At 37.9% G+C, this 14,557-nt stretch overlaps 1 protein-coding gene across 1 annotated transcript in view; it reads right to left on the bottom strand.

The window, feature by feature from the left end:
• MMP16 (matrix metallopeptidase 16) overlaps window positions 1-14,557 on the bottom strand; it is a 388,312-nt gene that overhangs the window by 150,764 nt on the left and 222,991 nt on the right. The window contains exon 4 of the mRNA XM_004011852.6: window positions 14,205-14,509. Within this exon, the coding sequence (XP_004011901.1) occupies window positions 14,205-14,509 (305 nt within the window). The remainder of the gene's footprint in view (window positions 1-14,204; window positions 14,510-14,557) is intronic.

Raw genomic sequence — 14,557 nt, 5'->3', positions numbered from 1 at the left:
CAAGTTTGGTAGGCTGATTAGATACAGACAGGGTCTTGAGAGTTAAGTAGAACTTCATGATACAAGGAGTGATGGGCATAAAATACATCCATTTTTCCCCCAAGACAAGAATTCATGAGCAAACAATGAATAAGGTAAGGCAGAAAAGATCTGTGAGTATAATTACATAGTCTTTCAGTCATGAGTGCATGGTCTTATGAAGAGGATTCAGGTCAGAATACTGGAGAGAGTAGCCTTTCCCTTCTCCAGGGGATCTTCCTAACTCAGGGATCGAACCCAAGTCTCCCACATTCCAGGCAGATTCTTTACCAGCTGAGCCACCAGGGCGCATGCACAGGATAGACAAAGTCAAGTATGCCTCCGCATGCGGTTGTGCTCATTTGTGTCTGAATCTTTGTGACCCCATGGACTGTAAATTTCCAGGATCCTCTGTTCATGGGATGTTCCAGGCAAGAATACTGGATTGGGTTGCCTTCTCCAGGGGATCTTCCCAACCCAGGGACTGAACCCATGTCTACTGCATTGCAGGTGGATTCCTTACCCACTGAGTCATCGAGGGAAGCCCATAATTACATAAACGGACTTCAATTTAAGATTCATGATTATCTGCTAAGGCCAAGGGGAATGAGGTTGAAAGTTTAAGGTAAATTTGAAGGTGCAGCTAATTTATCATTTTCTGTATCTCCTTGGTGAGAAATAAACCACAAAACAAAAATGAACATTTCTCCTGTGTGTTTCTATTAGGCAAAACACATTAATTTGTTGTTCAGTCACTCAGTCATGTCCTACTCTTTGCAATTCCATGGGCTGCAACACGCCAGGCTTCCCTGTCCTTCACCATCTCTCAGAGCTTGCTCAAACTCATGTCCATTGCGTCGGTGATGCCATCCAACCATCTCATCCTCTGTCATCTCCTTCTGCCTTCAATCTTTCCCAGCATCAGGGTCTTTGCTAATGAGTCCACTGTTCACATCAGGTGGCCGAAGTATTGGAGCTTCAGCTTCAGCATCAGTCCTTCCAATGAATATTCAGGGTGGATTTCCCTTAGGGTTGACGGATTAGATCTCCTTGCAGTACAAGGGAAATCACAGGAAAAACTAACCAAACTGATCACATGGATCACAGCCTCATCTAACTCAATGAAACTATGAGCCATGACTTGTAGGGCCACCCGAGATGGATGGGTCATGGTGGAGAGTTCTGACAAAACATGGACCGTTATAGAAGGGAATGGCAAACCATTTCAGCATTTGTACCTTGAGAACCCCATGCTGCTGCTGCTGCTGCTGCTGCATCGCTTCAGTCGTGTCTGACTCTGTGCGACCCCATAGATGGCAGCTCACCAGGCTCCCCTGTCCCTGGGATTCTCCAGGCAAGAGTACTGGAGTGCGGTGTCATTGCCTTCTCCAATGCATGAAAGTGAAAAGTGAAAGTGAAGTCGCTCAGTCGTGTCCGACCCCTAGCGACCCCATGGACTGCAGCCTGCCAGGCTCTTCCGTCCATGGGATTTTCCAGGCAAGAGTACTGGAGTGGGGTGCCATTGCCTGCTCCTTCAGAACCCCATGAACGGAATGAAAAGGCAAAAAACGTTAGTACCACTCATCTAAATTTTTTGATTAAATCACTGCTGCAAAAAAAGGCTGTAAATGAGAAGCTTCATTAGGTAAAAATACTTTATTTTACGCCAGAGTTTTTCATTGCTGATTTAATACAAAATCATAAAATATTTTTAATATATCATAGATACATTTTATTGTTAGTATTTCCTTTGGCACTTTTCTAGAATGAGCAAATCTACTATAACCAAATGCATATCAATTTCCTTGATTTTATTTTTTATCAATATGCATCTTTTAATAATCAAATTAAAAGTATGAAGTGGCTATAAAAAAAAAAGGTTAACATGGCAAATGAAAGGAAAGTTTTATCAAAGTATCAGTTTTTCTTTAAGGAAACCTGAATGTAGTATGCACATATCCGTATATATACTTACATATACTTGCACATTTAGAAAACTTACAATATGAAATAAAAAACATGCAAAATGTGGTTCACAAAGGTAAGATACAATCAGAGAAAGGAGAATTTAAATTGAATACTTTGTATATGCTACAGATTAATATAATATTGGATAAGCTTAGAGTGAAATTCCATTTATATACTGAAAAATAAGTTTAAGTAAATAGAAAATAAGTTGTGATTTTGCAAATCTTTATATAATAGTAACATATTACTTAGACAACTCTTACAGCTCTGAAATTGAATACCTTGGTGTATAATCAGAAACAAATATTTACTTTTGTGTATGAACAAATTTAGAACTATATATATCCAAGACATAATTTGAGACTGATCAGAATTTTTAAAAATATCTGTAAGGAGTGAGTTTGATAAATTTAAACTAGAATTGTGATAGAGAAGTAATCAAAGCCTCTTGCTCTTGGGTAGGGTGTAGTCACCATTTGAATAAGTCAAACTGTTCGCATTTGAATAAGTCAAATCTTACAGTTGAGAAAGCATAAATAAAACATATGCTTATATGTTTTATTTTGTACAAAAACCTCATTTTAAAAATCCACTACTTGCTTTAGAGTGCTTTCAAACACTATTCTATTTTTAATACTTTGTAATTTTCTAGTATGTATTTTGTATTAAATGATGGTATAGGAGATAATATTGAACAGAAGTCATGCACCAGTTTCAGTAGAAAATTCGCCCTGAACAGATTCAGACTCAAGTCTTCATATTTTCCTCCTTGAATCCTGCAACCTGAATAAAATGGTCTAAAGCATAGGTGTGCTCACTTTATTCTGTTGTTAAAACTCACTTGGTGAATTCTGCCTGATAAGTCGCTTCAGTCATACTGAACTCTTTGAGGCCCTATGGACTATAAACCACCAGGCTCCTGTCTCCATTAGATTCTCCAGGCAAGAATACTGGAGCAAGTTGCCAAGTCCTCCTCCAGGGGAGCTTTCCAACCCAGGGATTGAACCCGCGTCTCTTGGGTCTCCTGCACTGGGAGGTGGGTTCTTTACCACCACTGCCACTTTGGAAGCCCTAATGGGCCACAGTGGAACTCAGCTTCATCAACTTGTCACTAAATAATTTTAACAACTTAAAACCGAACTTAGTAACTTAACTTTTCACGACTAGCTACATTTAATTCTCTCCTTTTCTAGACCAGTGGTCTCAACTGAAGGTGATTTTGCCCCCACCTTCCCCTAGTGGACAGCTGGGAAAGACTGGAGACAGATAAGACTGGTAGATATTTTTAGTCATTTATAATTGAACTTGCTACTAGCATCTACGGATAGAGGGCAGGGATGATGCAATTAATGTGTAGGAAACTCTTTCTTGACCCCCAAAATTATCTGGCTCAAAATGTCAATAGTGCTGAGGCTGAGAAACTGTGTTCTAGACAGACATGTCCAAATTATTTTACATTCTGTGATTTTTTCCATATAGTTTCTTTGTCTCAGTATTTCCTTCTTCCAATTTCTCTGTCAAAATTTAATTATCTCTCAATTCAAACACTTTTTTTTTGCATGAAAAATTCTATTCAATGCAAGTGGCATATTTGATTAGGATCTGTACTGTTAGCAAGACCCTTTCTATAATATAATTCTGACTATGCAATAGTTGACACAAGTAAAACAGTATCCTTAACACATGTAAATTATGAAGCACAGCATAATAACATAAACCTGAAAATCCATTATCCCAACTATAAAATAAATTATTTCTGACTCCTTTATATCTAATTATATACTTTGGCCACCTCATGCAAAGAGTTGACTCATTGGAAAAGACTCTGATGCTGGGAGGGATTGGGGGCAGGAGGAGAAGGGGACGACAGAGGATGAGATGGCTAGATAGCATCACTGCCTCGATGGACGTGAGTCTGAGTGAACTCTGGGAGTTGGTGATGGACAGGGAGGCCTGGCATGCTGCGATTCATGGGGTCGCAGAGTTGGACACGACTGAGCAACTGAACTGAACTGAACTGAATATATAGTTCATATTTCATTCTTCTTCCTTTAGAGTTAATCACTATGCTTAAAATTGTGACATCTTCCCTTTGCTTTGAAAAGCATATTTATATGCCTGCATCTTGTTTTGCTTCTTTTTGAATCTTAGAGCAAATGATATCATATTGCATCTAGACTTCTGCAGTTTACTCTTTTTACTCATTGTTGTGTCAAGAATCATCTATATTGTTAGCTATAGCAGTAGTAACTGTACTTCCCTGCCACTTGATTGTCCATTTTAAAAATAAATAAATAACAGTTATATATTTCTTCTTTTGACAAACATATTTCCAAGTCCTGTTTTTGCTGTTATGTATGATCCTGTTATGAAGCCATTCTTGTGCATGTGTACTGGTACAGATGTCCTTTTCTCACAGGGGACTGGACTGCAAAAGTAGGAAGTCAAGAAACACCTGGAGTAACAGGCAGATTTGGCCTTGGAGTACAGAACAAAGCAGGGCAAAGGCTAATAGAGTTTTGCCAAGAGAATGCACTGGTCCTACCAAACACCCTCTTCCAACAACACAAGAGAAGACTCTACACAGGGGCATCACCAGATGGTCAACACCAAAATCAGATTGATTATATTCTTTGCAGCCAAAGATGGAGAAGTTCTATACAGTCAGCAAAAACAAGACCAGGAGCTGACTGTGGCTCAGATCATGAACTCCTTATTGCCAAATTCAGACTTAAATTGAAGAAAGTAGGGAAAACCACTAGACCATTCAGGGATGACCTAAATCAAATCCCTAAGGATTATACAGTGGAAGTGACAAATAGATTTAAGGGAATATATTTCATAAACAGTGCCTGATGAACTATGGACAGAGGTTCATGACATTGTACAGGAGACAGGGATCAAGACCATCACCAAGAAAAAGAAATGCAAAAAAGCAAAATGGTTATCTGAGGAGGCCTTACAAATAGCTGTGAAAACAAGAGAAGTGAAAAGCAAAGGAGTAAAGGAAAGATATACCCATTTGAATGCAGAGTTCCAAAGAAGCGGCTTTAGCTTTATGTGAACTAAGAACTTCCAGATGTACAAGCTGGGTTTTGAGGAGGCAGAGGAAACAGAGATCAAATTGCCAACATTCAGTGGATCATAATTAAGCAAGAAAATTTCAGAAAAAAATAAATCTACTTCTGCTTCATTGACTTTGCTAAAGCCTTTGACTGTGTGGATCACAACAAACTGTGGAGAACTGTTAATGTGATGGGAATACCAGACCTCCTCACCTGTCTACTGAGATACGTGTAAGCAGTCAAGAAGCAACAGAAATGGACACAGAACAACTGGCTGGTTCCAGATTGGGAAAGGAGTACCACAAGGCTGCATATCGTCACCCTGCTTATTTAACTTATATGCAGAGTACATCAATGTGAAATGCCAGGCTGGATGAATCACAAGCTGGAATCAAGACTGCTGGGGAAAACATCAGTATCGCTGGGAAAGGCTGAAGGCAAAAGAGGCAGGGCAGAGGATGAGGTGTGTGGATAGTATCACTGACTCAGTAGACATGCATTTGCACAAATGCTGGGAGAGAGTGAATGACAGAGGAGCCTGGCATCCTGCAGTCCATGGATTCGCAAAGAGTGGGAGTCGCCTTAGAGACTGAACAACAACAAATTCCCTGACTGCCCAGTTACCTTGAGTCTTTTCTGTGTCTTCAAAAATGTAAGACAGATTGATCTAGACAATATTCCCACAGACTATAGCACTTTTAGGTCTCTCGGTAAATCGGTCTGGCAACTATCCCTACCTGTTCTCAAATATCAAAGTCAGAAACCCGAGAGCATCTGAACATGTTATGTAGTCTCGTGGATACGGCTGCAAAATGAGCATAAAAGTTGGGGATGTGGCAAACAAGTGGCTGAGGCCTAGGTTTACCTCTTGGTAAGCCTGTATTTGCACACCAATGACAAAATCTCTCTTATAGAAGGTTAAATTTCTCTGGCTTGCATCAGGCATGTCTCTTGACTCAAGCATCTTAAACTTGGCCCATTCAAATAATTTTTGGGATCAGATATAGAATTTGAGCATTCCACATTTAAGGATTATATTTAAGGATGATATTGGTCAGTATTCTTCAGAGAAACACAATCGACAGGATATACATGGCTATATTACAGCAGTTCATGAGGTTATTGAGACTAAGAAGTCCGATTATCTACTCTCTGTATACTGAAGAACCAGGGAACCTGAGGGTATAATTCTGTTTGAGTCCAAATGCTCAAGAACCAGGAGTTCTGAAGTATAAAATCAGGAAAAGAAGTACTTTTTATGTGTTTTAGACCAAGAAGGGAGACAGAATTCACTTTTTCTCTTCTGTTTTACACTGCCCCTCAGTGGACTGGATCATGCCTGCCTACATGGGTGAAGGAAGATCTTTACTCAGTCTACTGAATCAAATGCGAATCTCTTCCAGAAATAACCCACAAACACATCCAGAAATAATATTTTACCAGCTCTCTGGGCATCCCTTAGCCCAAGCAATTTAACACATAAAAATAACAATCATAATCCAACATCACTGGAGATGGTGACTGCAGCCATGAAATTAAAAGACGCTTACTCCTGGGAAGGAAAGTCATGACCAATCTAGACAGTATATTAAAAAGCAGAGACATTACTTTGTCAACAAAAGTCTGTCTAGTCAAGGCTTTGGTTTTTCCAGTAGTCATGTATGGATGTGAGAGTTGGACTATAAAGAAGGCTGAGCTCTGAAGAACTGATGCTTTTGAACTGTGGTGTGGAATAAGACTCTTGAGAGTCTCTTGGACTGCAAGAAGATCCAACCAGTCCATCCTAAAGGAGATCAGTCCTGGGTGTTCATTGGAAGGACTGATGCTGAAGCTGCAACTCCAATACTTTTGCCACTTGATATGAAGACCTGACTCATTTGAAAAGTCTCTGATGCTGGGAAAGATTGAGGGCAGGAGGAGAAGGGGACGAGAGAGTATGAGATGGTTGGATGGCATCACCAACTCAACAAACATGAGTTTGAGTGAACTCCGGGAGATGGTGATGGACAGGGAGGCCTGGCGTGCTGCGACTCATGGGGTCACAAAGAGTCAGACATGACTGAGTGACTGAACGGAACTGAATGATGCACTATATTTAAGGATTTTTATGTCTCAGATGAACTATTTATCATCATCTCTCTCTCCTTAGTTTTTAGATAGACTAGCCCAACAGCTCTGAGCACGTCCTGATTACCTTCTGACTTTACAAAGTCACCTTTACACTAATAAACACAGCCAATGCAAGGCATTCTTTTTGCTAATAGAATAGCTAGTAGAACTGCATGGTAAAATAAGCTATGCATCTATATATTTCTCAGTCATAGTTCTATACATTATTTTAATATATAAAATTTCTGTTTGGAGATTATCAGTTTGGACTCCCATGACTGTGGTTAACTACTATTCTCTATGGTAAGTTCATGTTTACATTGATTTTACCACTTAAATTTTATACTGTAGCCAAGGAAACCATATGATAATGATGACCAAAATGAATTTAAACATTTTGTTAGAGTTAAATTTTCCACCCTACGTTCAGCCAATGCATACTCTTCAAAAACCACATCACAGTAATGCTTTTCTATTTAGAATTACTATGCAGATATTTTGCTTATCCACTCCATTAAAAAAAAAAAAGGCCTTTGGTGTGGGGAAAAGGCATTATAGTTACTAAAGGTGAGTGTGGGGGTATATGCCTTTATGTATTTTAATGTAATTATTGCATAATTCACTTAATGAGTATTGGATTGAGTTTTCAAATAGTATCATGACTATAAGTAAATTGATAGGAAGGTGGATAGCAATGAATTAGGGAGTACTGGCAGCCCCAGCCTAAGCCACTGTTTATCTCTTTAGAGACAGAATTCAAATTGCCTTCATTAACTGAGCAATATGCTATGGAGAATGAGCATGGTCCTTATCAAGAGGCTCTTTCATTTGCATTTTTGCTAAACTTTCAAGTTTCTCTGTTTTCTAGGTGCTAAAAGAGCTCTGAATAGGAGAGAAAAGAAAATTTTCAGGTAGGTAAGCCAGGGGACACAGGAAGACTAAAGAAACAAACAAACAAAATTATTAATGAAGATGTCAGAATTGTGCCTGTATATTTGTGATTCCAAAAGCCAGTCTTACAGAAAGAAGCTAGAACGTACGGATACATTTATTCTCCACACATTCATCAGTACCACAACAAAGCGGGAGGTTTTTCCTTTGATAAATGATCAATACTTCACAGGACATTGCCCTAGCCAGCCTGCTGTTGCTGGTTAAAAGTGTGAATTTCAACTAAGCAGTAAATCTTTATGGTGTTATATCTTGAACAGTTAACTTCTCCCTTAATCGCCTACAATTCTGAACACTATTATTCTGCAGAATCATTTTCTTTAAGCTCACTCAGTAGGAAAAATTTACTTATTGGACCAGTAAAGAAACATCAATATTTTAATCCAAATGAAACACTAAATATTAAACAATTGTTTTGTTTGGGTTTTTAATGATAGGCACATGGACAAAATTATTATACTTCTACGGCATAAGTGAAGAGGCAATCAAATGTATTAATACATGTTGCTCTTGTTCAATCAGAAAGACTAGATCTCTTCAAGAAAATTAGAGATACCAAGGGAACATTTAAAGCAAAGATGGGCTCGATAAAGGACAGAAATGGTATGGACCTAACAGAAGCAGAAAATATTAGGAAGAGGTGGCAAGAACAGACAGAAGAACTGTATAAAAAAGATCTTCACGACCAAGATAATCATGATAGTATGATCACTCACCTAGAGCTAGACATCCTGGAATGTGAAGTCAGGTGGGCCTTAGGAAGCATCACTACGAACAAAGCTAGTAGAGGTGATGGAATTCCAGTTGAGCTGTTTCAAACCCTGAAAGAGGATGCTGTGAAAGTGCCACACTCAATATGCCAGCAAATTTGGAAAACTCAGCACTAGCCACAGGACTGTAAAGGTCAGTTTTCATTCCAATCCCAAAGAAAGGCAATGCCAAAGAATGTTCAAACTACTGCACAATTGCACTCATCTCACACGCTAGTAAAGTAATGCTCACAATTCTCCAAGCCAGGCTTCAGCAATATGTGAACCATGAATGTCCAGATGTTCAAGCTAGTTTTAGAAAAGGCAGAGGAACCAGAGATCAAATTGCCAACATCCGCTGGATCATCGAAAAAGCAAGAGAGTTCCAGAAAAACATCTATTTCTGCTTTATTGACTGTGCCAAAGCCATTGACTGTGTGGATCACAATAAACTGTGGAAAATTCTTCAAGAAATCAGAATACCAGACCACCTGACGTGCCTCTTGAGAAACCTGTATGCAGGTCAGGAAGCAACAGTTAGACCTGGACATGGAATAAGAGACTGGTTCCCAATAGGAAAAGGAATACGTCAAGGCTGTATATTGTCACCCTGCTTATTTAACTTCTATGCAGAGTACATCATGAGAAACGCTGGGCTAGAAGAAGCACAAGCTGGAATCAACATTACCGGTAGAAATATCAATAACCTTAGATATGCAGATGACACCACCCTTATGGCAGAAAGTGAAGAGGAACTAAAAAGCCTCTTGATGAGAGTGAAAGAGAAGAGTAAAAAAGTTGGCTTAAAGCTCAACATTCAGAAAACGAAGATCATGGCCTCTAGTCCCATCACTTCATGGGAAATAGATGGGGAAACAGTGGAAACAGTGTCAGACTTTATTTTGCGGGGCTCCAAAATCACTGCAGATGGTGACTGCAGGCATGAAATTAAAAGACGCTTACTCCTTGGAAGGAAAGTTATGACCAACCTAGATAGCATATTGAAAAGCAGAGACATTACTTTGCCAACAAAGTTCCATTTAGTCAAGGCTGTGGTTTTTCCAGTGGTCATGTACGGATGTGAGAGTTGGACTGTGAAGAAAGCTGAGTGCCGAAGGATTGATGCTTTTGAACTGTGGTGTTGGGTAAGACTCCTGAGAGTCCCTAGGACTGCAAAGAGATACAACCAGTCCATTCTAAAGGAGATCAGTACTGGGTGTTCTTTGGAAGGAATGATGCTAAAGCTGAAACTCCAGTATTTTGACCACCTCATGCAAAGTGTTGACTCATTGGAAAAGACTCTGATGCTGGGAAGGATTGGGGGCAGGAGGAAAAGGGGACGACAGAGGATGAGATGACTGGATGGCATCACAACCCGATGGACGTGAGTCTGAATGAACTCCGGGAGATGGTGATGGACAGGAGGCCTGGCGTGCTGCGATTCATGGGGTCTCAAATAGTCGGACACGACTGAGCGACTGATCTGATCTGATTTGCATCAGTGATGCTGTCCTGCCATTTCATCCTCTGATGTCCTCTTCTCCTTTTGCCCTCCATCTTTCCCAGCATCAGGGACTTTTCCTATGAGTTAACAGTTTGCATCAGATGACCAAAATACTGGACCTTCAGCTTCAGCATCAGTTCTTCCAGTGAATATTCAAGGTTTATCTCCCTAAAGATTAACTACTTTGATCTTCTTCTTGCAGTCCAAGAGACTTCCAGGGGCCTCCTCCAGCACCACATTTCAAAGACACCAGTTCTCTGGTGTTTTGCCTTCTTTACAGTCCAGCTCTCATGACCGTATGTGACCACTGGGAAGACCATGGCTTCAATTATATAGACCTTTGCTTTCAGTGTAATGTCTCTGCTTTTCAACACACTGTCTAGGTTTGTCATTGTTTTCCTGCCAAGAAGCAATCGTCTTCTGATTTCATGGCTGCAGTCGCCACCTGCAGTGATTTTGGAGCTCAAGAGGAGGAAATCGGTTACCACTTCCACCTTTTCCCTTCTATGTGTCAGGCAGCAATGGGGCCAGATGCCATGATCTTACTTTCTTTTTTATTTAACATTTAGTTTAAAGCCAGCTTTTTCACTCTCCTCCCTCACCCTCATCCAGACGCCCTTTAGCTCCTCTTTGCTTTCTGCCATTAGAGTGGTATCATCCATATGTCTGAGGTTGTTGATGTTTCTCCCGCCTGTCTTGATTCCAGCTTGTAACTCATCCAGCCCGGCACGTCTCATGATGTGCTCAGCGTATAGGTTAAACATACAGGGTGGCAGCAGACAGCCCTGTGGTACTCCTTTCTCCATCTTAAACCAATCAGTTGTTCCAAACAGGGTTCTAACTGTTGCTTCTTGACCCACATACAGGTTTCTCAGGAGATGGGTACAATGGTCTGGTATTCCCATCTCTCTAAGAACTTTCCAAGATATATAGACTGAGTTAAAAGTTGGCAGACTTGATTGTACACGTCCAACTCCTATTTCCTATGTTTTAATTCTTTCCCATATATATATTCCTAGAAAGTCTTCAATCACACAAACCACATAAGCATTCATAATACCAATCATACTCAACTCAGTGGGAAAATTCTCATTTCCTATGTCACTTGAAATGCCCCTATACCTTAAAAAAAAAAAAAAAGACAAACAGTTTTAAAAAGTATTGGTTCATGTCTGGAAAAGTTCAGCTAATAGAAGATAAATTTGAAGGATATGTGAGTCTTTCTTGATGATTTTAATATTTTAAGAGAAAATATAGACCATTTAATAGGCATCATTTCCTTATATAGATTTTTTTAAATTAAATTTATGAGGCCCTAAAGTCAATGCAGCTTCAAAGATATAGACGTAAAATGTTTTTAACAACTAGACTCATTATTGGAATAAAATAAAATTTTCTCTTTTCAGAAGTTTAGAAGAATATCTTTTCCCTGGAAGCAAATGCAGTTTTTCCTGTGTCAGCAAAACTCTACCATTATAAGTGCTACTTTTCTTGATTAGTTAGGATGAAAATATTTTTCCATTATTTAAAACCATTTAAGCAATTGCCTTGAGGAACTGTGAACTACTTCATTAGAATGCCTGTGTGATATTAATAAAAATAAACATTTTATTTTAAATGAATTATGTATCAAACCACTATGGGCCAACTACCATGTTGTAAATATTTTATTATTATATGCTCAGGTATAGAATAAGTTAAACATGCCTGAATATAAAGCACTGCTCCTTACAATATTTTCAGCACTGCAATGCAAGATAAAGAATGAAATCAAGTGTAGAGTATGTTAGCAGTTTCCTGAGCTAATCATCAGTTAGCCAGGAATATACATCTGTTTGACTCCAAAGTATCTGGCTTCTCATTGCACTATAGTGAATTCTCCCAGCATAACTGCCATTATTCTTCAAACCAGTTCTTAAAAGTGAAATCATAATTTTATATTATAGAAAATACACCTATTACAATAATGCAAGAGATCATCTTGTTTAATATTAGGCTTTGCATTTCCTTTTGGAAAATAGGATGTTATTTATTATATTTTCTTTCTTTGAAATTTAATGTTATTTTAACTTTAACCCAATCTAGTTCATTCTATTAATAATGTATTTGAACCCTGCCTGATCTAAAAATGCAAAGATATTACACTAATCCAGCTAGCTAAATCTTCTAATGAACTAACAAATCTTAACTTGATGCCTGGGCTTAGCGCATCAAGGAGGGATTTACAGTTTTACAAATGGATTAGTTGTCATTAAACAATACATACTTGAATTTTAAACATTTTATTGTGGTGAAAAAGAAAAATGTTTGTCTTGATTATAAGGATTATGGAGATGATGATTTATGAATCTTATAAATCTAGAATTTGTAATTCTGTGAATATTTTTAAAACACAATTTGAAGTATGAATTGTTTCCTAGAAAGAAACACATGCTTCCTGTATTAAGTAGCCATATTTTTAGCTGTTGAGCTTTTTTTTTTCTGCCCAAAGAATTTCATTGACATTAATTACATAATAATAAAGACATGAATATTCAATGAATGAGAATTTTTCAACATATATTTTTATCCTAACAAAGAGAATTTCTTTATGTAATTATTAAAATACATTTATGAAAAATATATTCTTTTTTATGCTAATACTTTTTTATTTGATCAGATTTTTAAAAGCCTCATAACAACTTGTTATATTGTTTTGGTAAAATACTTCAAATCCTCTTTTAAAATGATAAAGTATAAAGAAACAAACATTTTTAACACTCTTGTTTCTATATTCTTGTTGCAGGCACTGTGTTAGGTACTAGAAACCTAAGTTAAAATTGGTTTGTAGATTATAAGAAAGAACATTGAAGTCTAACGAAAATTAGTAAGAATGTCCCCACCCCCTAAATATATGTCAGAGAGATTTCTGCAACTATAATTTTTTTCATAGATCTAGACGTAGCAAAGGATTAATAGGGGTATTTAACACGACTTTTTCCAAATGTGTTCCATGGAACCCTATTATAGAAGATAGTAGTAGTTTCACGAAATAAATAAATGCTTCTTGTGGTCAAATAATCATGGTGCAAAATCAATGGTGGAGAAAACTACTGGTGGCTTAGCATGAATCAAGGGAGAGGTGCATGCAAAGTAAAAAGTCTGTTTTGAAGAAAACCTCTTGGGGAGTTTTTTGAGTTGTAGCTGAACTAGCTGAGCTTTTTTATTTTTTCATTATTTTTGCATATCAGAATAATTGCAAGGATTAGAAAACTGATAGATGTGTTGCAATGGAGTTGTAAGAATCTGGTTTCTATAAAACTAAAGATCTCATACAAAAACAATAACTTATGTAATTGTATTGGATTGGGAGACCAAGGAAAGAATAAGAGACCAAAAAGAAGCAGACAAATTTTACAGATTAGAAAGGTGATAATGGAAACCACCCCAAATCACCCCCCCACACACAGAAAAGATATGGTGGAAGCTACACCACTAATGTCAAACAAGGTTAAGTTTCAAGTGGAAACACTGGAATTAAGTGTTAAAAAACAGTAGAATTTGCTTAATGCATGTCTCATGACTTGAATATTATAGAATCTTCTAAATGACTTTTTATAGAAAACAAAATTCAGAGTATTTATACAGTACACTATAAAGGTTTAATCTTTAATCAAAGCCACATGAAAAATTACTATTGTGTAATGACTCATACATATTCTTGTTGTAAAATGCTATAAAAGGCCTCATATTGTTTGGTGATTTTAAAAACAAATTATTTGTTGAGCTTAAGTTTATAAATTAGAAAATTACTTGGGCATTCTAAAAAAATAAAATAAAATAATAAAACTATGCACTTACCATCATGATTAGGATTTCCTAGTGTCCATGGCTCATCTGAGTCAAAATGAGTATCTCCCCCAATTCCTGGTCCAGGGAAATAGGCATGTGCCAAAAACCCTCCCTCTCCATCAAAAGGAGAACTGTCTCCATGAAAGCCAGATGCAAAAATGATGGTTATATCCACATCACGTTTGCCATTTTCTAATTCACTGTAGGGAACTTCCTCAAATGTCAGAGGAGTGACATTCTGCCACACGTCAAAGGCACGACGAATAGCTTTACGGGTTTCAGGGTCTCCCACTTTTGGAGTTACGTTCTTTATACTGAAATTTAGAAAAAAAAAAAGGATAATCAGTATGATGTTATTATAT

Source organism: Ovis aries, chromosome 9 (assembly GCF_016772045.2).
Source record: "Ovis aries strain OAR_USU_Benz2616 breed Rambouillet chromosome 9, ARS-UI_Ramb_v3.0, whole genome shotgun sequence".
NCBI classification, from domain to species: domain Eukaryota; kingdom Metazoa; phylum Chordata; class Mammalia; order Artiodactyla; family Bovidae; genus Ovis; species Ovis aries.
This window is presented reverse-complemented; position numbering and strand designations above follow the sequence as displayed.